Source organism: Microtus ochrogaster, unplaced genomic scaffold (genome assembly GCF_000317375.1).
Source record: "Microtus ochrogaster isolate Prairie Vole_2 unplaced genomic scaffold, MicOch1.0 UNK92, whole genome shotgun sequence".
NCBI lineage: Eukaryota > Metazoa > Chordata > Mammalia > Rodentia > Cricetidae > Microtus > Microtus ochrogaster.
In genome coordinates this window covers 720,209-745,730 of record NW_004949190.1, presented here as the reverse complement: position 1 = coordinate 745,730, position 25,522 = coordinate 720,209, and the positions used below count along the sequence as shown (strand labels likewise).

General features: G+C 37.9%; 1 protein-coding gene across 11 annotated transcripts in view; it reads right to left on the bottom strand.

The window, feature by feature from the left end:
- Pak3 (p21 (RAC1) activated kinase 3) overlaps window positions 1–25,522 on the bottom strand; it is a 285,220-nt gene that overhangs the window by 37,325 nt on the left and 222,373 nt on the right. For all 11 annotated transcript variants that reach the window (XM_026777965.1, XM_026777964.1, XM_026777962.1 and 8 more), the window contains 3 exons: window positions 24,260–24,391; window positions 22,132–22,297; window positions 13,798–13,861 (listed from right to left, as the gene is read on the bottom strand). In XM_026777965.1, the coding sequence (XP_026633766.1) occupies window positions 13,798–13,861; window positions 22,132–22,297; window positions 24,260–24,391 (362 nt within the window). The remainder of the gene's footprint in view (window positions 1–13,797; window positions 13,862–22,131; window positions 22,298–24,259; window positions 24,392–25,522) is intronic.

Genomic DNA, 25,522 nt, shown 5'->3' with positions numbered 1-25,522 from the left:
AAAAAAAAAAAAAAAGAAAAAAGAAAGAAAGAAAGCCTTTGTGATGGAAGTGATGTTGAGTATTAATTCATTATATTGAAATTTGACAATTAAGAAAGAAAGAATTTATCTTGAGTGCTCTGTATATTTCATAGTAACCAAAGAGTCCTAGGTAATCAAATACAGATGTTTTCAACAAAAATATGGAAGCCAGTAAGCATAAAAGTCATGATGGATACAGAAAATCACTATTTTATAATCCTTAATAAAATGATTTTTTTTAGCAATAATCATCAACAGATAAAACTATCATATGGAAGTCTGTGGTGATCTGTATATGGGAGGAACAATCACCCTTTGATTCTTCCTACTAACTCACACCTCACCAAAATATGGAACAATCAAGCCCTTCATCCTGATGTAATATAACAGGAAACACCACCACCTATGAAGGATCTTGCCAAAAATTGAACCTGAAGCTAATTTGTAATTGTGTAGCTTCCATTTGTAGGAAATACAGGGAACAGATGAACAGTTCTGTGTCACCAAGTGAAACTAACAGACAAGACCAGCAAATGGTACCTTCTACCAGACAATGGCCAGTTTCTTTAACACGTCCATGGTGGTGGAAAAGGAGAACATGAAAGATGAAAGGTGGTGTTACAGTACGAAAATGTAAGGGCAAACTGAGCACAATGTGTAGATTATTTGAGGGTTAATTTTATCAGGAAAACTATAAAAAATAACAATGTGAAACAACTGAGAGTTAGAGGATATTATGCAATTATTAATTTGGGGATGTCATACTGTCATTGTGAGCTTACTAAAAAAAACCTGTGGATGTTAAACTTGGACGGTATGAATATGGGTGTTCTTATACAGTTTTTTCTACTTTGTGTACATTTGGAAATTTGAAACAAAAGTTGGAAAAATGATATAGTAGATATAAACATTTATATAAAAGTAATAGCATAGATACTTATATAAATGTACAGTGAAAGTACAAATTCAGAAAATGACCATTTTAATACTACATGATCGTGTTTTTGTGAAAGATGTCATATCCATAGACAGAATCACACATGGATTTTTCATCTCAATGTCTTAGCTGGAAGTCAGATTATTATGTTTATATACCTGTCAGGGTCTCCCAAAGAGCTCTAGCAAATTATAAAACCAATGATGTTGAAGATGCCTAGAAAGACACTGAGTTCTTCTGTTTGTGAAAAATGAAAATAAAAATCTACCAAATCAATATATAATTTTATATAATGTATAGTTTTCAATATGTAAGTGGGAGAAAATGAGCAAGCTAAACACTGCAAGTACTGGTTTTGTAGGAGCCTAGGCAGTTTGGATGCTCACCTTACTAGACCTGGAAGTAGATGGGAGGTCCTTGGACTTCCCACAAGGCAGGGAACCTGGACTGCTGTTAGGGCTGATGAGGAAGGGGGACTTGATTGGGGGAGGGGGAGGGATATGGGAGGCGGTAGAGGGGAGGAGGCAGAAATCTTAAATAAATAAATAAATTAAAAAAAAGAATTAGGGGATAATTAGAAAAATTATCAGTATATGAAAAAACAACTGTATTTGGTGACATCTATGTATAATTGTTAGATTTATATGTATTATAATTAAAATATAATTACTTTTGATTAAACATCTAGATTTTTAATGATAAAAACAATTTTACATCTAACAGCATGTGCAATCAGGAAAGGCAAAGCTAAAACTATTTAAGAATTATTTTATAGTTCAGCCATATATATGGTATGTAGAAATGTGTTATTGAGTGCAATTGTAAACAGTGAATCTGAAAAAATATCTTACAAATGAAACAATAGTAGTTTCTGGAACTTTTCTTTCTGGAGAAAAATTGCAAATTATATTTTATATAATGTATAGTTTTCAATATGTAAGTGGGAGAAAATGAGCAAGCTAAACACTGCACGTACTGGTTTTGTAGGAGCCTAGGCAGTTTGGATGCTGCCTAGTGGATGGGGGTGGGGTGGGGTGAATTTGGGGCGAGTGGGAGGAGGGGAGGAAGTGACACACATTTCATTATGCATTCTTCTACAAATTACTGATATTATACTGCTATGTCCAACTAGTATGGACTCAAAAACGAAGCTTACATAAACAATGAAAACAAAGTATTGAATTTTCTCTATGAAGTCTATCTTCCAAAGACTCCATTGTTGCAAGCTTTGTCTCCAGCGGGTGGCGCTATTGAGAAATTGGTGGCTCGTGAAAGTGCGAACTGTATGTATAGGTTGATCCAATGATGAGTTAGTAGCTGATTGGACTATTAAGAGATAGCGGTCAAGACCATGTTGGAGATACCCACAGAAACAGCTTATCTGAGCTAGTGGAAGTTTACTGACTCCGGACTGATAGCGGGAGAACCTGCATAGGACCAAACTAGGCCCTGTGAATGTGGGTGCCAGTTGTGTGCCTTGGGCAGTCTGTGGGGTCACTGGCAGTGGGACTAGGATTTATCCCTAGTGCTCGAATTGACTTTTTGGAGCCCATTCTCTTTGGAGGGACACCTTGCTCAGCCTTAATATAGAGGGTGGATCTTGGTTCTGCCTCAAAGTGATGTGCCCAACTTTGTTGACTCTCCATCCTCTCTGAGAAGTGGATGGGGGTGGGGTGGGGTGAATTTGGGGCGAGTGGGAGGAGGGGAGGAAGTGGGAATTGGGATAGGCATGTACAGTTTGAAAAGATCATTTTTTAAAATTAATTAATTAATTAAAAATAGATAGTATCTGGTTGGAGGAAGTGGTTCTCTAAAGATCTGTCTTTGACCAGTTTATCATGTTACTGGGTCCGTCTTTCAATTTCCTGTGATTTCTGATTGCTATGAAGTAGGCAGCTTTAATTTGTCACAGCCTTTCGTAATAATTTCTGTCTTGCTTAAGAGCAATGAAATTAGCATATCAAAAATGGAAACATGTGAAACATTGAGCCAAAATTAAAAAAAAATGTTTCATTAAGTTGTTTAGTGTCAGTTATTTTGCCAAAGCAAAGAAATGGTGATACACACACATTGCAACCTACATCGATCAATTTGTTTCATAACATATCCCTACCTGTCATTCTAGCATTCCATTCTTTTCATTATAAGTCTGTGCTGTGGACTGTTTATTTTCCACAGAACTGGTGCTCTTCCTTTCATTTTTCTCCCTTTCCAATGGAAATTTAACAAATGCTGAGTATTTATACCAGACACTGTTGTAGACCTTGGGACATGAAGGTGGATAAAACTTATAGTCTAGATATCTCTGTACTTCCTCTCCCACCCCATCCCTCCCCCATCTCCACAATCCCATTCCCTTATGTTCTCATTCCCCATCCCCTCCCTACCCCCAGTTTAACCAGGAGATCTCATCTATTTCCCCTTCCCAGGGTTATCCTTGTTACCTAGCTTCTCTGACGCTGTGGGTTGTGGTCTAGTTATCTTTTGCTTTACATTGAGTATCTACTTATGAGTGAGTAGATACCATGTTTGTCTTTCTGAGTCTGGGTTACCTCACTCAGGATGATTTTTTTTTTCTAGCTCTATTCATTTTATCCATTTGCCTGCAAATCTCATGATGTTATTGGGTTTTTTTTTTTCAGCTGAGCAATATTGCATTGTGAAAATGTACCCTATTTTCTTTATCCATTCTTTGGTTGAAGAGCATCTAGGTTGTTTCCAGGTTCTGGCTATTGCAAATAATGTTACTATGAACATCGCTGATCAAGTGTCTTTATGGTATGATTGAGCATCCTTGGGGTAAATGCCCAAGAGTGGTAGTGCTGAGTCCTGAGGATTCTCAATTTTCTGAGAAACCACTTCTGCATGGGACTGGACCAGGACCTCTGCACGTGGGTGACAGTTTTGTAGGCTGGTCTGTTTGTGGGACCCCTGGCAGTGGAATTGGGATCTATCCCTAGTGCATTAGCTGACTTTTTGAAGGCCATTCTATTTGGTGTGATGCCTTTCTTGCTCAGCCTCGATGAGCAAGTGGGAGTGGGGGGGTTGGTCCTGCCTCGACTGAATGTGCCAGCCTTTGTTGACTTCCAGGCTTTGTTGACTCTCCCTTTCTGCAGAATCAATAGGAGTGGGTTGGGGAAGGTAGGAGGAGGGGGAGGAAGGGAAGGAGGAAGAACTGTGCTTGGTATATAAAATGAATAAAAAATAAAATACTAAAAATAATAAATAAAACTTAGTTTAAAGCAAATATTCATTTAGTTTACTTCAAGTGGAAATCCCATGGTCTCCACTTTTTAAGTTCTTATACCATTTTAAATTATAACTAAAATGGTCCCTTTTCTACAAATAATTTTCATAGTCCCTTCCTTGGATGTAAATCATTTTCCATCCTCTTTAGCCCCTTATCTTCTTATAACTGCATTATAATATCCATTATATTCCATTCCATGTCATAAGGCTGAGTTTCTCACCCCAAATAATAACTAAAAAATAATAGCTAATATGGATGGAGTGATTAACCATGTGACATGTGCCGAGTTAAGCACTTGAAAGGCCTCCTCTTGTTTGCTTTTCAGTCTTAGGAAGCAAGCATATTCTGATTTACTATAAACAGGAAAACTCACGTTAAGGAAATTAATATGGTCATGGTCTTTGGAGTTCAAACTTTCACCTTCTTTTTCATTAATTGCTACAAAATTATCCTGATCCTATTATTTTCAAATGTTTTAAGACAATGTATAAGTACTATATATAAGCCGTTAAAGGTGTAATCTATGGGAGTCATAAGGAAGGAAGACAGAAAAGGCCAACAAGGACCTGGGCAGCTCAAGAGGGAGTCAAGGGAAGATGGTAGGATGAGTGTGTACACCAATACAGAGGAAACGCACATCAGTGGGGGTGGATCTGCCCCGCTTCCCCCTTCTCCACTTTTTTAAATCTACTGTGAATGGAACCTAGATACCATAATTGATAAGTAAGTGCCATTGCAGACATTAGCTTATTTCTTAATACAATAATGCATTTCTTTTTGCTGGACATTCATGGAGTTGATTAATATAAAGGTCATGGTGTACTCCCGAAACCTGGTGCTTTATATGGGGAGTAGGGATGAGACAGGGTTTCTCTATGTAGCCCTGACTGTCCTAGAGCTCACTATGTAGACCAGGCTGTCTTCAAACTCAGAGATCTCCCTGCCTCCACATTCTGACTGCTGGGATTAGAAGTGTCTGGTACCATGCTCAGCCCACAACCTGGTTATTAATTATAGTTTTACATTAAACATAGTCGGTGCTCAACTATAATTCACTAAATTTAAAAATTTGCCATACTGGATCTCTACCAGTTTAAATCTGTAATTTTTTTTACAATTACTAATATTGTTGAGAAAAGACACTATGAGTTGGAAAGAAAAGGTGATCAATTTTTCAGTGCATTCTCATTAATTAATTTAAACATATCAGTGGGGCAGATGCCCGCATTATTAAATCCCAGGCTTTGTCATACTGCTATGCTTATTTGAGACGTGTACAGACTTCCAGCAAAGGCTGCTGGCAGAAGAGAAATAAGTTATTCATTTATCTTATTGGACTCTGTTTACCATCTATTCTCTATTACATAACTATAATAGCAAGAAAATGCCTTAACACTGTTCTAGAGTTAATGACAATTTCAGTACTATCTGGTTCCCTCTCTTTCTCCTTCCTTCCCCTGTATCATTCTATTTTCCTCTCTTTCTCTACACATCATATCAAAATGTCTAGGTTTGGTGGTCAATTATAGAGCATCTTTCATAGAAAACTTAGTGAAATTCTGTTGTTTTTAAAGCTTGCTCCAATGATTAGACATGAAGTTCTGAGTTTGATTTATGGTCGATGGAACTTAATTCTATGGCCCTAGGCCTGAATGTTGGGATGGCAGAATCCCATACTGGAAAAATATAGTTTTCCAAGCCAATGAGGGTGATTAATGAAGAGGTTTTTTTCTCAAATTCAGCTCTGAAGAGTCAGTTTTTGTGCTCTCTGTAGCTGGAAATGGAATACAGGGGTTGATTGTTCCTAGCACTAAATGATTAGTGACAGAATTTCGAAAGCCACCATAACAATAGGTAAAGCAAAACAATAAAAACCAAGCTTTAATGAAAAGAGAAGAAAACCACTGTGTCTTGGAAGTAGAGACTCAACTGCTTAGTGTAGGGCAGTAATTTATGGAAAAATCAGTTGTGAGCCATTAAAGTAAAAACAAACTTAATATAAGTGGGTTCTTATCTAAAGAAAATATTTTCTTCATTCACCCAAAACCTTAACAGTGGGCAATAACTTTTAAAAAGCAAAAGAATGATTAAATTAAAATAAATACAATAAAATAAATTATAAAATCCCAATAAATAAACTTAAGCCCTTACATTATGCCCTAAAAGCTATTATTAAAGTATGCTTTGATTTTAATTGGTAAAAACCTTGGTTTTTATATTATGATTATTTGTGTTTTGTGTGTGTGTGTGTGTGTGTGTGTGTGTATGTGAAAACTGTCAGTGAAAGGGGAAACCAACATGCATGAAAAAGATAGATGAATGACATACACTGGAGGAGCAACAGTGCAATGTGACTGGGGAGGACCAAGTCATCATGAAAGAAAAAGAGAGATGAAGATGCATTGAGAAAATGAGTGATAAAAAAACAAAAAGGCAGAAAAGACATGGATATTTCAAAGACTTTCATTAGTCCAACATTTTTTTTTTTACTGATGCAAAATAAATCCCAGAGAGATGGGACCCACAGCAGGCAATCTTTGAGCCTTGTTATTCCTAATTGTACACAAAATCTAAGGACCCACTAAATACAACGAACTTGCCAGCATGCCATGCTTAGCAGTGTGCCGGACACTGAACACAAAAGAAGAAATACAATAGACGTCCTGATCCCTATGAACTTATTATGACTGAACTCTCAGCTCATTTCATCATTTTTAAAAATCATGCACTCTCTGGGAATTTAAAACAGATGTTTCTGCTGCAGCAAATGGGTTCTATGCAGTTTATTTAAAATTGTGCATGAATTCTTGGTTTTCTTTTCATCCTCCTCTTCATCTTTTTCTTTTGTGACAGGGTCTCATGCAGCCCAGGTAAGTGTCAAGCTTGCTATGTAGCTGAGGATGATTTTGAACACCTAATCCTCTTTCCTTCATCTCCTGAGTGCTAAGATTAACAGTGTACCAACACGTTTGGACTATTCCCTTTCATTTTAGAGTATAAATATTTTATAAAGGTATTTATATACAACTTTAATTTTTTTACCTTTAAGAAGTTCAGGTGTGATTAGCACTCACAAAAGGAAATCTTTTTGGTGAGTGGTATTAATCCGACTCCATTATCTGTAATATTTGAAAATATTTCTTAAGCATTCTTGTTTGTACTGTTATTGCTTGTTTCACTTTTTTAAATTTAATGATATTTCCATTCAGTTGTATCTTGGTGGTAACGAATAATCAAAATAAAACTGCATTTTCCATTCTCATTTCTCAGAAAACTGTTATGTCACAATGTGCTTTATTGAAAATATAATGTAAAATGTGTTTTCTATTAGAAATACACTGATTTGTTAACAAAATCAAAACTGTCAAAAATTAGATTCCATAAACCTAAAAGCTTCTACAGCACAGGACTCAATAGAATAAAGTGAAAACTTGAAGAATACACAGAATGTGAGAAAATGCATGTGGAAAATCAATCTGAGAAGAATCTAGAATATATAAGGAACTATAGAACCTCAATAGCAAAATAAGAAAGGAAGAGAGGAAGGGAGGGAGGGAGAGAGGGAGAGAGAAAAGGGGAGAGGGAGGGAAAAGGGGAGGGAGGGAGAAGGATAGAAGAAAGGATAAAAGGAACGAAAGAAGTCCCAAATTCTACACAAATAGTAAATAGATCTAAATAGAAAACTTTCAGAAGCTGACACATGGCTGATGTGGGAATGATTTCTTATTAATAAAGAAACTTCCTAGACCCATTTGATAGGCCAACCGTTAGGTAGGCGGAGAAAACAGAACAGAATGCTGGGAGAAAGAAGCTGAATCGGAGAGTCGCCATGATTCTCCCACTCCAGACAGACACAGGTTAAGATCGTCTCTGGTAAGCCACCTCGTGGGCTACACACATTATTAGAAATGGGCTAGTCCAGGTGCAAGAGTTAGCCAAGAAAAGGCTGGATATAATGGGCCAAGCGGTGTATAAAAGAACACAGTTTCTGTGTAATTATTTCGGGCATAAGCTAGCCATGAGGGTGGCCAGGTGCTGGGGTCGCAGCCCCGCCACTCCTATTACAACAGAGTGGTACCCAGACGTGATGGACTAAATCCACTTAAAAACCTGAGAAGGCTTAAAAATAAGGGAGCGAGGGTTTAACACAGATTTTTGCTGTTTATTGGTGGTGTGCTGTAGAGAGATTCCCTGATTTGGCATCAGCAGCAGAAAAAAATGCTGTGTCATTTTAAAGCATAGCTTCTTGGGGCTGTGCTGCCAGCGTGAACTCTGGCTTTAAAGCGTTTCAATGGATTTTATGGGACTGGATGTTTCTGTTCCCACTTGGGATCGGAAGGAGAGTGCTCTGAGACCGTGCAGAGGACTCAGCACTCCCCGCCTGCACCTGGGCAGACAGCAGAATCAGGCTTAGGCAGGCAGAAGAGCATGAGGGATTCCTGCTGCCATATTGCGCAGTGCTCTGTGTGTCAGATTTGGTTGTAACTTGGATAAAAAGAGTTTCTGTGCTGCACGCTCAGTCTCAGAATTAAACTGCTGAGTGCAGCTCCAATGTGGACTTGCTGTGTGCCTGGAACTGTGTGCAGCTCAGGGGCACCAAATGGATCTGAGGCAGGAGCAACTGCTCCATGCTGAACTGTGCTGGTCAGCAGAAACTACAGTAATTACTGTAATAACAGCGCAGTTAAGGTTTCGACTGGGCAGGACACAGATGGTACCGTATTACCTGTACATGGTGCAACTTAAGTTTTTAAGAACTGCTTAACATTTTAAGAAATGCTTCTGGATACTAAAATAATGTTACAGATTCACAATAAAACAAATTTAGACATAAAAGACCACACTGTTGGATGAATGTATGTAGGCTTGAGAGAGAGAAGAAAAAGAATATAGAGATTAAAGTTGATGGTTTAAAAAAAAAGGTAAAGTCTTTAAAGAGACAAAGTACAGATAGTTAAGAGATTAAAGGAAATAAAGAAAAATAAGCCACATAAAAATGAAAAATTCACAGAGAGTCTGGATTATGTGCATTGTGATTTCTTTAACATTTTTGACTGTGAAGGAGCTAAGTACAGAGAGACATTTCGTTACATGGTCTGCCAAGCTAAACCAGAATGGATATAAGGGTATTATGATTTCAAAATTTGGGTCTAAGGATATGATGCTTTGGAGAGGGTCTTCTTTTGTTTTCACAGAGGACCAGACCCTGTGGATTGCATCTATCCTGATATGGTATGATAGACCACGACCTCCTGAAAAGTTGCTGTGAACACCCTCAAAAAATTACTTCACTCAACTACCAACTGAGATAAACCTGGCACACAGGTTACACCCTAAATGATCTGATTAACAGCGCCCCCATTCAGCACGAAGCAGTTTGGAGAGAAAAAAACTGCGCCCATGTTCCCAAAATATTGTTTATAAATGTTCTTTTACATTTAAAGGGGGAAATGATATAGGTATAAATAATTTGCACTGGTATAGATTTTAAGGTCATTTTTGTTATATGTATATGTATTTCTGATCTTGATTAAGGTATTGTGATTGTGTAGTTCATTTTTAAAATGTAATGTATAATTAGAAAATATAGGTTGTTGATGGATAATCATAAATAATAGTCAAGTTTGTAGTCATGTTACTTAGATTTTCTAGATATATAGAGATATATTTCAGTTAGATAGGCATTCTTCATATCTTTCAAAGACTGCAGAATATAGCATTTTAAATGTTTTAATAACTTAGGGCTTTTCATGACAAGGAGACACGTCTGCTCCTGGCAGCACCAGCTACTTCAAGAGGAAGATGGGCATCAAAGAGGATCCTTATGGAGTTTGATAGCCATTTGGGCAAGAAACTGCTCTTGCCTGGACTGATGCATGAACTGGACACAGAGAACCTATAGAGAGAGGACTGCTGAACTTGCCTAAAGGTGAGATGGTCTTTTGGGGTTCCTGATTCATGAAGGAGTCTGCGAGACATTCTACAGGACACAGCAGATAATGACTGAACTGTCTTTGAAATTCCCTGGTCCATGGAAATGTCTGCTGGATACTATGGGCTTGAAGGCCAAAGATGGATGCCCCAATAGTACAGAGGAACTTTGGGTGACTGTCCAGGCAGCAAGATGTCTCTGTCATTTCTAGAGTTTTGATTTCTTGTTTACTTAGGTAATATTATATCCTTCTTGAGTCTTTGATGGAGTTGAAGAATGGATAGATAGTTATAGTTTTCCTTAGTTATGATAAAAGATAAAGTAGATATAAATATTGTAACTGTAATTCTTACTTGATAACTGTTTTGTTATATGTAATTTTACTATGTTAAAGTTAAAGCCTTTCTTTTTTTGTTTAAACAGAAAAAGGGGAAATGATGTGGGAGTGATTTCTTATTAATAAAGAAACTGCCTAAACCCATTTGATAGGCCAACCCTTAGGTAGGTGGAGAAAACAGAACAGAATGCTGGGAGAAAGAAGCTGAATCAGAGAGTCGCCATGATTCTCCCACTCCAGAAAGACGCAGATTAAGATCTTCTCTGGTAAGCCACCTCGTGGGCTACACACATTATTAGAAATGGGCTAGTCCAGGCGCGAGAGTTAGTCAAGAAAAGGCTAGATATAATGGGCCAAGCGGTGTATAAAAGAATACTGTTTCCGTGTAATTATTTTGGGCATAAGCTAGCCATGAGGGTGGCCGGGTGCTGGGGACGCAGCCCCGCGGCTCATATTTCAACACATGGCCAATGGGGACAGGAAAAAAATGATAATATAAATTGTTATGGAAATTCAAATCAAAGCTTGATTTATGTAATGATGTATCATTTTACCAGAAGAATAATGGCTAGTACCACAAAGATAAAAGATAAGAAATGCTGGTGACAATGTGGAGAAAGGGGAATTCTTGTACACTGTTAGTGAGAATTTAAACTAGTATACACATTGTACCTCATGATCCTGGAATCTCACTGCTGGGTATATATTCCTAGGAAATTAAATAAGAATATCTAAAAGATATGATTACTCCAGTACAGTCTGCAATAGCCATGAAGTAGAATCAAATGAAGTCTATCAGCTAATGAATTGCTCGAGAGATAACGGTACACATACTCTGTTGCTTTATGTTTATCTCATGTTGACACAGGCTAGAGTCATTTGGGAAGACAGAACCTCAATTGAGAAAATGACACCCCCCCTTTAGGCAAACCTGTGGATATTTTCTTCATTAGTGATTGATGTAGCAGGGCACAGTCCATTGTGGGTGGAGCCACCCCTGGAAAAATAGTCCTGGGATGTATAAGAAAACAGGCCGAGCAAACCAAGTTAAGCAAACCAGTAAGCAGCACCACTCCATGACTTCTGCGGCTGTTCCTGCCTCCAAGTTCTTTCCCTGGGTTTCTGCCCTAACTTCCTTCAGTGATGAACTGTTACCTGGAAGTGTTAAGATAAATAAATTTTTTCCTTCCTAAGTTGTTTTTGGTCATGGTGTGTAATCACAGCAATATAAGCCCAAGACATCCATAATGAAATACTACTCAAGGAACACAAAAGATGACATATTGTCACTTGGGACAATGTGGATACAACTGGAGTTCATTATGTTGAGCAAACTATGCCAAGAACAAAAAAGCAAGCACCGTATAATTGCATCCATATGTGAAAGATAAAAAACAAAACTGATCTGATAGAAGTTGAGGGCCAAATGGTAGATACTCAAGGCTGGGTACGGTAGGAGAGAAGGAAGAAATGAGGAAGGCAGGTCAACAGATAAGGAGTCACAGTTAGATAGCAGTGAGAAGTGTCTTTGTGTTATTACAAATTAGAATAGCCACAATGACAATGCAATTTTCTTAATGCTAAAAGGAAGTTTTTCTGAACGTTCTCACCATAAAGCAAAGCTTTATGAGGAGAGCATTGTATTAACTCTGATTTGCACATCGTGCAACACATTTTTAACTTCTATCTTGTTACAACGTGTGCATAATCTGTGTGTGTACACGTGCGTGCCTGTACATGCCATGGTGCGTGTGTGGAGATCCAAGGACAACTTTTTGGAGTCAATTCTTTCCTTCCACTGTGGATTCTGGCAATCGACCTCAGGTGGTCAGGATTTCATGGCAGGTTTTTACCTGCTGAGCCAGCTTGCCCATCACACCATACAGGTGCAATATAAATGCATGAATAAAAGCAGCAGATCACTGCTCGTATGTACAATTATTGTGTGTCGATTAAAGATTAATGTTTAAAAACATAAAAATATAATGTGAACTATACTTTAAATACAGAGCTACATTAAAAGTTCCACAAAACAGAAATCTGTTTAGTAATATATTTCTTTTAGACCAGTGGTTCTCCACCTTCCTAATGCTGTGGCCCTTTAATACAGTTATGCATATTGTGGTGATCCCAACCTGTTGTAAATGTAGCTATCATGAGGAACAATGAGTACCTGTGGTGCTCTTCCCCCAAACAGTGCACATCCATCCATTCAAAAGTTTTCCATTATGTTGGGGGTGTGTGTTTGTGCACAGTGCAGCTACTCATGGAGGTCAGAAAAGGCACTGGATCCCGTTAAGCTGCAACCATGAGTGAATGTGAGACACCTGCCATGGATGCTGTTCTCTGTGTACCCACTCTATCACAGAATCATCTCTGCAGAGTTTACCCTCCCTTGATCTTAACCAAACACATAAGACTTGAATCAAAAGCCAACTTTTCTGCGTTCCTACAGTATATATTATTGTCTTTTTGAAATTTGTCTTTTGTGGTTTTTTTTCTTCATAGACAGGAAGAAAGTTAGTTGAAATTTACATAAGGACTTGAGAAGGTACATCTCCCATTAAACATTATTACATTCCCCAGGGCTTCATATTTAGTTGAACACTAAGGCACAATGTAAATATATATAATATATGCATTTAAGTTGCAGAATAGATGACCCCTACCTCAATCCCTAGTGAATGGTTATGATTAAAAATTCGTTCATGTTTTTAGTTGATGTTAGGATCATCTAAGGAATTTTTATAAGATTATTATTCCTGGAGTGTGATTCAAACATCTGGCAAGGTGGACCTGAAAATCTGTGTCTTTAACAAATACAGTAGGGAATATGGCAAACCTGGTCTCATTTAAGGCCTGTTGATTTATTTTGTCAGTGCTCAGATAGTCAACCCTGCCCAACCTGGACTTTCTCATACTCATACTTTCTCATACTCATTCTGCTCATGCTCAGTTTGATTAAGAAACAGGATCTAATCCATATGTGCATTTGGATAAAAAGGGACAACATATCAAGAGCTTTCAGATAAGCTAGATTTTCTTCTGACTCTACTGCTTTTCTAGATAAAGCATGTGACTGTGCACATGCTATAGCAATCAAAATATCCCTGCAAAGTTCAATGATAGTGAAAGTTCAATGCTAATGATGTGTTCAATCACCAAGCAACCTACCAGCAGGAAAAGCTCATATTGAGAATACAAAACACAAGTGCAGTGCAGAAAACAGGAGGCATGAATGGGTGGAATCATTGAGATGTTAGCGAATTTTAATGTACATGTTGGCCTTCCTGTTGGTATTTCAAATAAGAATCACTTACCCTTGACCAATTTTTTCAAATCTTGTATATTTTTTCTTTGGGTCCCCAACACTCACAATGCTTCCTGAGGAGGGTGGGGAGGGAGAGAGAAAGATTGAAACTGATTGATTTGCTTTTAACAGTAAAATTGGAGGCATCAAAGTCAATAACTTTCACAATTCATATGGAATATGTACTTAATTTGTTTAAAATACACTAAAATATATTAGTTAAAGTAGTGATAATAATCTATACTGCTTATACTAAATACTGTTCATATCTGGAAAATAAAAATGAACTGAACACAATCCAGCATTCACAGATTTTTATCATAAAATAGATATTATAGATTAGGAGATTATACCTAAAATTCATACCCATTATTTATTCAAACAGTTTTTTGAATTAGAATAAAGACAATAATTCCACTATATTCAGTTCTGTAAGATGAATACCTATACTGAGTATTTACTGTTCCCTAGTTCCATGTTAGAGGGATGATATACAGGGGTGGGTCTAACAAGTATATATATATATATATATATATATATATATATATATATATATATATATATCTTAGGAGTCTACCAGTGCTCTAAACCTTTGATCAGAATTACTGGTATATGATTAATCATCATAAAGTATACAGTTCATTGTTTTTCTGTGTAGCTCATACATATATCTGTATTCATGTATGTGTGTTCTTCGACATGTGTGTGTGTCTGTGTGTGTGTGTGTGTGAGAGAGAGAACAGGAGAACAGGAGAACAGGAGAATTCTGGGAAGAGGACACAGTCCGGGCCCAGCCACAGAAGAAGCAAGATGTGACTGCCTCCCTTGAATAAGGTGCCGAGCCACGTGGCTAACATAGACAAGAATAATGGGCTAATATAAGTTATAAGAGTTAATAAGAAGCCTAAGCTAATGGGCCAATCAGTTTATAACTAATGTAGACCTCTGTGTGATTTCTTTGGGACTTAACAATTGAGGGAACGGGGCAGGTCAGAAATTAAGTGAAGGTCATACAGGAAGGCACCTAATGTGAATCTGTGGGCTCCATTCTGACATATGGATTCTTTATGAACTTGGAGCACACTGATTTGGCAAGACTGGCAGGCAACCTCTCCATTTCTGCCTCCCTCTTGCTAGGGTTACATGTGTGACCACCCATATATTTAGGTGTGTGCTGGAGATCTGAACGCAGGTGTGACAACCACTTTGGTAAGAGAGTAATCGCTTTCACTACTCAATGCTTTTCAGAAATGTATTTCAGAGTTGTGTGACCCTCACCATAATAGAACTATTTTTTAATTAATCATTTTCGTGGCTAGGGTGACAGCTCAGTATTTATAGCACATGCAAGTATAAGGACCAGAGTCATAGCCCCAATAACACACAGAAAATGTCAAGTGGGCATCGGGGTTTAACTGTAATCCCGGTGCTTAGAAGACATAGATGGGACCCTGAAGGAAGGGGCTAGCAAGAATACTTGTTTCAAAGAGCTTGGGCTTAATTGACTTAATTGAGAGACCGTGCCTTGGTGACTAAGGTAAAGAGTGACCAAGTAAAACTCCCAATGTCAACCTAGAGCCACCACATGCACCTGCACACATGTGCACCTGCACAGGCATGTGTTCATACTTGTGTGAGCCCACATATGCAGGCACAACACATAGACATGCAAAGAGTAGCAGCAATTAAACATTCCACAAAGAAACATTGAGCATATTACTGGTTACTTTTTTGTTGTTTGAAAGCAGAGTTGGGGTGTAATGTGTCTATTTTAAAACAGGCTAACACATGGAGGTTCGTAACAAAGGAGGGGTGCTTCTCGGAAACAAATGTTGGCTTCTCTAAGAGAGGCATGGCATACTTCATTGTTTTTATGATGGTGGTGCATGAGGTTTCAATGGGATTTTGAAGCTATTGTCTTCCCTGGCTTCCTAAGAAAGCTAAATGAGAGGTACCTGACAGGACAGCAGTCGATAAGCAGAGCTGCAGGAAGGTATGAGTAGTCACTCTTAACTATCCCTAGCTAAGCTTGCAAAAGTTCCTCCTCACTGCAGGACCAAGTCCAGGTTCCTTAGTTGAATACAGTAGGCCATTTATCATCCAGTCCCATCTGGTTTTTACCTAACCAAGCTAAGTAGCAATTATTCTTCTGCTGTCTTTTCCCTTCCTGCTTTAGATCTCAGGAGAAGTCTCACCATCCAGGGGATTTGCTCCTTGCATATGCCTCTCTAGTCTCCATTCTAAGTTATGACGAGCGAATTCTCACCCAAATGCAACCTCACAGCAGCTTCCTTTCCGAAGTCTTCTATGATTACTGTAATGAGACTGACAGATTTTCGTTTTTCCGGAAAGAGTTTCTCTGTGTAGCCTTGGCTCTTCTGAAACTTGCTTTGTAGACCAGGCTGGCCTCGAACTTAGAAAGATCTACCTACCTCCGACTCCTGAGTGCTGAGATTAAAGGCTTGTGCCACCACTACCTGGTAAAACTGACATACTTTTATTTGAAGCCAGGAAATCTGTGTTTTAGGCCATTTAATGTTAGTTCCCAAGGCAATAGTTGTCAGTGAACAAGTAAGTGAATGAAAATAAAATAATACATATTCAAATAGAGTACAATATATTATAGATAATACCTCACACTAATTTAGGTGACTGTCTTCTGGCCTAGTGGACACTATAATTAAAACCTAATAATTGACAATAGACATTCAGAAAAAAAACAATCTGATGAATGTTTCAGTTATGAATTACATATCAGGTACGGGCTTTATCATTGATGGGATTTATTTGGTTAAAGAAGGATAACCTTGAACTTCTGATCCTCCTGGACACTGGGATGACAGGTGTGCACCACTGGACCCTACTAGTATGGTACTGGGGCTAGAACCCACAGCTTCTGGTAATGACAGTTAAGCATTCTACCAATCGAGCCATACTCCTGACTGCTGGGTTTTGGTCTTTAATTTTTGTCTCTATTTTTTGACAGTTTCATACTGGCTGTGTTTTATCCTTCCCCCCTTTCTCTCTTCTTTTGCTTTGTATTGCTAATGGATATTCCTGTTTCAGTTGGGTTAGTAAGACAGATGTTGTGAGAGTTTTACAATCCATTTGCTCAGGCAGTGATGCTGTCAATATGTTCTCTTTGTCGTCTGGTGAGACGTCTAAGTCATTTCTTGCATTCACTACTTATACATGGTGTTTACTTAGTCCTAGGCCTGTATCTGTTTTTTTCCTTGACTCCATTTTCAATTCGCTCCTTCCTTAATTCTGCTGCTACTGTTGGACTCTTCTCATCTCCTGATCCAATGGTCTCCTAACTGGACTTTCTTTTACCAGGTTCTATCGTGTCCATCCAGACTCTGCACATTTCTCAGGATACTTTAAGTACAGACCTGGTGGTCAGATGAGTCTCTGCTGTTGATATCAGAGACACCTGACACTTATAGTGAAGGCCCAATGTCCTTGTCATGGAATGTCATGGAATGCAATGATCATCATGACCTGTTCATTGCATCCTTTACAACCAGAATCTTATGCTCCAACAATAAAAAATAAAGCATAATTCCTCATCAGCCCCTGCTTAGCCATAACACTTGAGTGGCCTCTTTTATACATCCAGGAAAAACCTTTCGGAGTAACTCCAGAAAGCCAGAGGAGGGCACTGGATCTCCCTGCTGTAAAAGTTATCCTGGAATGTCACTTCTAGGAAGCCTCCATGGTCGCTTTGAATAAAGTTAATAACTTCCTTTTCCTCTCTCTAGCACGCTCTGTCACTGTCCTCAATGTGTCATCTGCCACTTTGGCATCACATTTTAGGCTGTTCTAATGACGGGAGCCTAGTCTGATTCAATTGTATATCCCACATGTCTCCTTATACAGCATAGCAGCGAGTGTTTGTAGAATTAAACACAAGTGAAACCAGGCATTTCTTGAAAAAAAGAGAAAAGTCCATGGTTCAAGAAACGTTGAAGAATATATTTTATTTTATTTGAGTTATGTCTCTAAAATGCCACCAACTTAGTGATATGCGAGTTGCTATTTTATTTTTCAAATTGTCTAATGAATTTCCACATCACTGAATTCATCTTTTTCCAATTGGTTTTAATGGCTGAGTGCCTGGATCTGTTTTCTTCTTTTGATGAAATTATGATTTTAAAGTCACTTGAAACCAGAGTCTTATGAAATGATTTATACTTTTCTAAGAAAGTTTTGCTATGAAGTTGCTGAGCAAACTCTTTTCCATAGGCTGATCAAAAAGCAAATAAGCTTTAGCTCAAACCGCTTTCTCAATTGCAACCAATTCCAATTGGCAGGGTTCACTTAATGAGGCTTTATGGTAGTAAATTATTCAACCATTATTTCCACGGTATGTGGTGTTAAAAAAAAAAACCCTGGAAATGAATCTTTTCATAAGGATTACTAGGAGACAACCATTTTGATGAGGCTGCTTCAGAATTTAACTGCTGTCCAATTGAAATGGCGTCCCCAGACCCGTCTACGCTTCACTAGGGAGTGTGTGCTGCCATCTACTGGTAGGCAAGCATACATGCAAGATGTTTTTCTTTACAACTCCAGTTGCCAAACAAGCTTGCCAAGTGAATGCTCTCCTTAGGTCCGTTACAACAAAGAAATTTGATAAATTAAAACAAAGACAAGGACACTACGGGGACACAATTGAGCAAAGAATAGATCAATAAATAAAATCAAGTGGAGAAAAACGTGATTGAAATATCAGAGCAATTTCTTACTAATTAAGAAACAAACCACTCATCTGTGGTTGGTATGTAAAATAAATTTTAAAAAGATAAAAAAAATAAAAATGATAAAAAAATCACTAAATTATAGCATTTGAAGATGGGATTCATGTTTGTAGTTTCAAAAGAAAAAAAAAGGCCATCAATTTATTTTCTGTCATATTATACTAAACTGGATTTCTCTCAGTAAGAGGTTATCCCTTGAGCATGAAGGAGGGTTTTGTTTTGTGTTTTTGTTCTTGAGAAAGAGCTTAATAATCCTCTAAATTAATGATGATTGTCTCTGGTGGTGACTTAGGAAAAAGAATTTGGAGCATAGACTGCTAGGGAAGGGAGGGAAGTGGTTGTGGGATTTGGGGTGTGGAGGTTAAAGAGAAATGTCCTGTACTGTACAATTGTGTTGGCTGTCGGTGCCTTCTGAAAATGTTCACTAGCGTGCAAGGGTTTCTTTATTTTCCAGCAGACCCAGACAGACCACAATGAGCAAGCCAGACCTAAGCTATCTGTCTGTGTAAAACTGAAAGATGATCTGACCATTTTATTAATGACTCCTTGGTCTGGCCTCTACCATCAGTATCTGAATGGAAGATGAATTGTCTGATAGCTCTGTGGTTTGGCTTGCACAGTTCCTCACAATCTCATTCTTGAGGTTGAAGATGAGGATGATTAAGTAGAAGCTGTCATTTCTTTCTCGTTCTTGAAGGGTTCACTCTGCTGTAGGTGGCAAGTCATCCCTATACTTCTCTGCCTCTTTTCCCCTTTCTTTTGTCTCTCAGTAGTCTCCTCTATACCTTCCTGGAGATTCATTTGCACCTCTGATTCCAAGAACCCCAATGACTTCTGTACTGGTATCACACTGACGAGATTGTTCTGAGTTATAAGCATCATAGTGGAAGGTCATTCCCACACTCTAATGATTGCACAGTAAAACTAATTATCATGCTGGATATCTTACATAAATGAACGTATTTCTTTGGTCCTCAGAAAATTCTCTCATTCTATTGGGACTATTACTATTCCTGGAAGTTCAGAAGAACTGCAGACTTCCCAAGGGGTACAGGATTTGTACATGTGACTCTGACTTCATTATGATCATTTCAAAGATTGTCCTGTTGTACGATCACGTTAAAGGTTTGTACACTTAATAACAGAGTGAGCATTTGTTGACGCCCCTACTATGAGACAGATACATTTGCTGAGGTTTTCATTGGCACAATGCTATGAAGCTGGTATTATTATTATTATCCCAACTTTTTAGGTGAAGAAATAGAGGACCAGCAAAATTAAATAACTGGCTGAAATAAAAATAGCTAGCCTCAGTTAGTCTGTGATTTGAATCAAGGCCTTTCTGACTCAACACCTGTCCTCTTATAATTCATGCTGCAGAGAAACATTTAAAGTGCACCTATGATTCTTATGCCCATTTCATAGATAAGATACTGAGACCAGGCAGGGTTAGATGACTTGTTTCTGGTTGCTAGTGTGCAAAGGCATTGAGGAGGTACTGAGAGGGTGTTATAGGGGTTAGAGGGTCTGAATTTCCATTTCTCTGTAGGTTTTCCTTAGCAAGAGGAAAGCTGGCAGATACGGGTAGCCTGCTGGTTAGAAGGAAAATGATTGTCTCTAGGCTCCCATAAAGAAGTATAAAGTCCAACAGAGAGAAGCACTCACTTAATTTTTTTTACAGTTATTTTCACTAAAACTTAATTCTCATTAAACAGTTCAGGCAGCTCCCTCCCCCCTTTGTCCTATTGCTCCTCAATGCGGAACAAAGTAAACAAGATAGAAATGACCCAGCCCTAGAACTATCACATTCTGTAAGCAAAACTGCAGCTCAGAAAGGTAGTGCCCATTTTTCAGCTGACTTATGAAATGTTTAAGTCCATGGTCACAACAATGAATGTACCGAGGCACCAAAGAGACACTAGAGAACAGTCATTTTTACTAATGTATGATGCCATATTTTGAAAGTCTAATATAATCATGCCATATGTACAAAACAAAGGAAGACACTGTAGTGAGTATCTGAATCTCTGAAGTTCATTTTCCTGGTGGTTATCTCTCCCTTCTATTTTATACACGAGTAGTTTGGTTATGCAAAACCAAAGTGGCTAATGGCAGAAGTGCAAATTTTAAAGGCATACAGATGTGAGGTCAGACTCAGGCTCTACCACTCATTATTCTGGTGACTTGATCACTTAAGCTTTTTAAAGTTTTTGTTCAGTGTTCTGTAATATGAAGACATTAAAATCCACCATAAATGACTTTAGAGAAAATGACCCTCGATAATATATGGAAAGTGGCCACTCTCAAAGTGCTCCTTATGTAAGAATTATTATAGAAAATAGTGGGCCCTGGCATTAGAAGCATATTTAATCAGGTATAGCAAATCAGTTTGCTAAATTGTAGAAATTCCAGTTCTGAGTGCTTACTGATAGCTGTAACTTTAACCTTGGCCTTGCAAAACATCTCTACTTCAAATGACAATAGTGCTGCATATGAAATATTTTGAATGCAATAGACACAAAATAATTATTCTGTCCACATGACAACTTGGCTGTGAAAGGGGATGGGAGGGGGTGTTGTGGACATCATATAATCCCTGCATGCATTCCTAGCCTCTATCATCTAGAGGACAGCACTGATGCTTTGACAGTGACCGACTTAAATGGAAAAACTAAAAACTATCTTCAAATATCTCCAACAAAATGTAGCAAAATGTCCCTATGGCCACATTACAGTGACTCCCTGTGGCCAAGAAATGAATTTTTTCTCTTTGCTCTGTCAGCTGCAAAAGTGTGAAAAGTGATAAGCCCTTTATTCTTGTTTCATCATGCTACCAAGTCTTATACAAAGAAAATAAATAAGACACTAGTAGGAGTCAAACTTGGAGCAATGATTACTAATGTCTAACCATTGTGTGTGAATTTAATAAATATGGTCCGTAGAACCTTGACACTTTTCAGGGGAGAATTTCTTTCATGACCTTGAGTCTTGAGTGTTTTGTCAAACTGGGGCACTAAGTGTGTGAGCAAAATCATGTGTGCACTAAGGATACCTTGGAAGCGATGGCTGCCATTGGTTGGCCCCTCCTTCCTCCCCACAAATAATGGGATGCTACTTTAACTGCAAGTTTTCATGAACTTTTTTGGACTTTCAGGTTTTTTATTTTTTGTTTTTTAAAGTGTCCTTCAGATATGGTCTTTCTTGTATGGTCCTAAAATATTTTAATCAGAGTACCTTAATTTCTTTTTGGAAATGCAATCTTAAAACTTACTAGCTTAATATATTTTGTCAAGTTTACATCTTCATTGAGCATTTTACATGAAAATACTTAGTTTCTCTCTGACTAATCGTACTGGGGAGAAACTAACCTGACGGATATGCGCAGTAAGTCCTAAACATTGTATTTTATGGCTTTAGAGCTAGTTCCAGGACAGGCTCCAAAACCACAGAGAAACCCTGTCTCAAAAAACCAAAAAAAAAAAAAAAAAGGATCCTAGAGTCTGGCAAGCAGATCCAGCTATCTGAAGAATCAATTCTCCCTCTACTCACCAAATAAGAAGTATTTTTCCTGGAAAGATACTCACTTAGCTTCTCTAGGATTTCCTCGTCTGTCATCTTTGATTTTTTTCTTTGCCGATCTGTATTCCTGTACAAAGTACTGGAATTGGCATTCTCAGCAGAAGGCAGGGTGACTTCTTTATTTTGTGCTGCTGGTGAAGCAATGGATTCAACCACAGAACGAGTATAGATCTGAAAAACAAACGCACCCACCCCCAATTCCACAGTTAATACAATAGGTAAGGAAACGCGTGGTAGGAAGAAGGCACTGTCTGCTCACTGGTGTTAAGAGTATCAAGGAGTGTCACATACTCTAAAAGCTCCGACGTCCCTATCCATGACCTTGCTGCCTTCCCTTAGTAATTCTTCCTATCTGGTTCATATGAATTTCTTTCCTTAATTCCACCTCTGTCATTTTATAAGTTTGTAGCTATGTGGCTTTTTGATTAGCAAATCATTGAATGTGATAATCTTGTACCTTCAAATTGTTACCTACCCCCAACTGGGCTCGTTTAGTGTTGCTTTTGGATTGTGCAATATATACATATAAAACAACAATAATTATAGAAGAAAAGGTTATGAATTTGAGAGGTGGAGAATTCATGGGAGGAGTCGGAGGCACAAAACAGCAGCATAGAAATGACGGAAATATAGTACTTATATATGAAACTCTAGAAAAACAACAAAAATTTTAGTTTAAAATAGGCTGATGTTAAAAATGACTTATTTTTTATTTTTAATTTATGTGTATATATGTATGTACATGTGTTTATGTGTCTGTCGTGTGTGTTCAGGTTCTTGTGGGGCCAAAATTGTGTGCTGGATCCCCTAGATCTAGCGTTACAAGAGTTTCCCAACACAGCTGCTGAGAACTCGGGTCCTGTGGGAGACCAGTAAGCACTCATGACAGACGAGTCATTTTCTAGCTCCCAGGCTCATATCTCATACTCTAGCTCTAGGAACACCGAGATGCACAAATATTCTAAAAATTACAATGAAAATGAAATCTTCATGTGTTTGTATTTTGTGTGCATGTTTGCGTGTGCTTGTGCACACACACACACAGGCATGCATGCATTTGTATAGCACCCGCATGTGAAGGCCAGTTGATGTCATTCAATTGCTTTCTGCCTCATTTCCAGAGACACAGTCTCACTATACCTGAAGATGGCTAGACTAACTGCCAGCAGATCCCAGGGATCCTCTCTGCCTTTCTGGCATTGGAATTTTAAGCACACACTGCTGGGACTGAAGGATGGCTTATGTCTTCCAGCTTGTGCAACAAGCAGTTCACCAACGCAGACATCTTCCCAAGCACAAAACGGCATCTTGTTTTAATTCTTTGTTTTGTTTTGAACCAGAATCTTACTATGTAGCACAGGCTGGTCTGGAATTTTCGATCCTATACTCTCAGTCTCTTAAATAGTGGGATGAAATATATGTGCAACACAACCTGGTCCAAAAGGCATCATTTGAGTCACTGAAAAAACAGTCACTGACGTTTTCTCTTGCTTCAGCGGGACTTTTACTAGCAATGCCGGGTATATAAATGTGTACTTCTATTCAAACTACATAAACATATACTTTAGGTTTGGGAGGTAGATCGAATAGTCACGTGTTCTGCCCATTTTGTAACCTGATAGGTTTGTTTATTTATCTGCCTGTTCAAAACCTCCTTCAAAAATCATTACATGTATTCATTGTCAGTGGTACTGTGTTACATAAGGGAATTTCCAGCATATGTCTTTTGATAATCCTACATCTACCCTTCCTTTTTTACAATTATCCCCTCCCTCCCATTATTCCAATTTGTTCCCCTAGATCAGTGGTTCCTAACCTTCATAATATCGTGATACTTTAATACAATCCTTCATGCTGTGATGACCCGTAATATTGAAATTATTTCATTGTTACTTTGTATCTGTAATTTTGCTACTGTTAGGAAAATATCTAATATGCAGGATATCTGATATGTGACCCTCCACATAGGGGTCCTGACCCACTGGTAGAGGATCAACCACTGCCTTAGATAGTTTCGCTTTTCCTTTCAGGACATACCATGTATGTGTGTGTCTATGATTTTATAAATCTATATAAAATCAGAATACCATAATAAATGAGAGAAAACATTCCATATTTGTCTTTCTGACTTACTGATTTTGTATGCTCTGGTCTTGGTGCAATGACAGGCGGGGGCTCATTGTCATCTTCTTCCTCTTCTTCTTCTTCATCCTCTTCTTCAGATACAGGGGGAGCCAAAGGAGGCTCAGAAGCTGTTTTTGTATTCTTAGAACGGAAAAAGGTTAAAGACAAGGAGTTAATTTTTCATTGTTTTTCTTTAGAAACATGCAGACAGATGAAATACTTAAATGTGTAGAGTTGGGATGGAATTATAGCTTTCACAAGTGAGCACAATGATCTACCATTTAGTACAATGGACCATTAAGTCTATATATTCTTTTCATTTTCCACCGAGCTCAAAAATAGTAAACAAGTCACTTATTATTTTAAAGCTTACTATTCTTAAAATCAATGACTACATTCAAAATCAAACTAGCTGACATTAATACTTTGGATATCTACTGAGCAGATTAAAAATTTCTTGAATGATAGTTTGTCATGCTTTAAAAGGCTACTTTCCCCAAACATACTAACCATGACCATTAGATAGACATAACTCTGCTAAAACTAAGAGCAAAGAAGCCAAGAAATGCTTCTTCCTTTCAAACCTCCAATAAAGCGCCACTCTTTAATAGACACTAACATCCAGGGAACACACACATATCAATAATTGCTCAATATTAAGCAACAAACAAGATACTGGTGATTTGCAATGATGTACAAAATATGGTAATGAGAACTAATAATGTCAATCACCACAGTACCTACCGTTCCATTTTATCATTCATATTAACACTGTGGGAAAATAGCTGCAAACTTGAATTTTGAAAGAATTAAGGTCATGGTTCTCAAAGTGTAGTTACTAGTACTTTAGAAATAGCAGCAGCATCCAGAGGTTAGCTAAAAATGCAAGTTCTCAGAAAATTTCACCCAAGTCTATCAATCAGATACTCGGGCACTTGGAAATATGTATTATAACAAGACTTATAGGTAATACTGACGCAGGCTCACATAAACTATGGTGTAGGCTTGGTATATTATAAATGTCAGACACATTGATACTGAATACATAAAAGCATAGCTAGTCTGAATTAAAGTGTGTTATAATAGTATAGTACATTCCAGATTTTATACACTCAAAATGAAAAATGTAAATTATTTTACTAATGTATTAATTATTTTACATCGATGTGTTAAATGACAGCATTTAAAGTTTTGTGTATGCTGTAAGATGTATGGGCATACGTACAAGTGTGCATGCCTCTGTGTGTGTGTGTGTGTGTGTGTGTGTGTGTG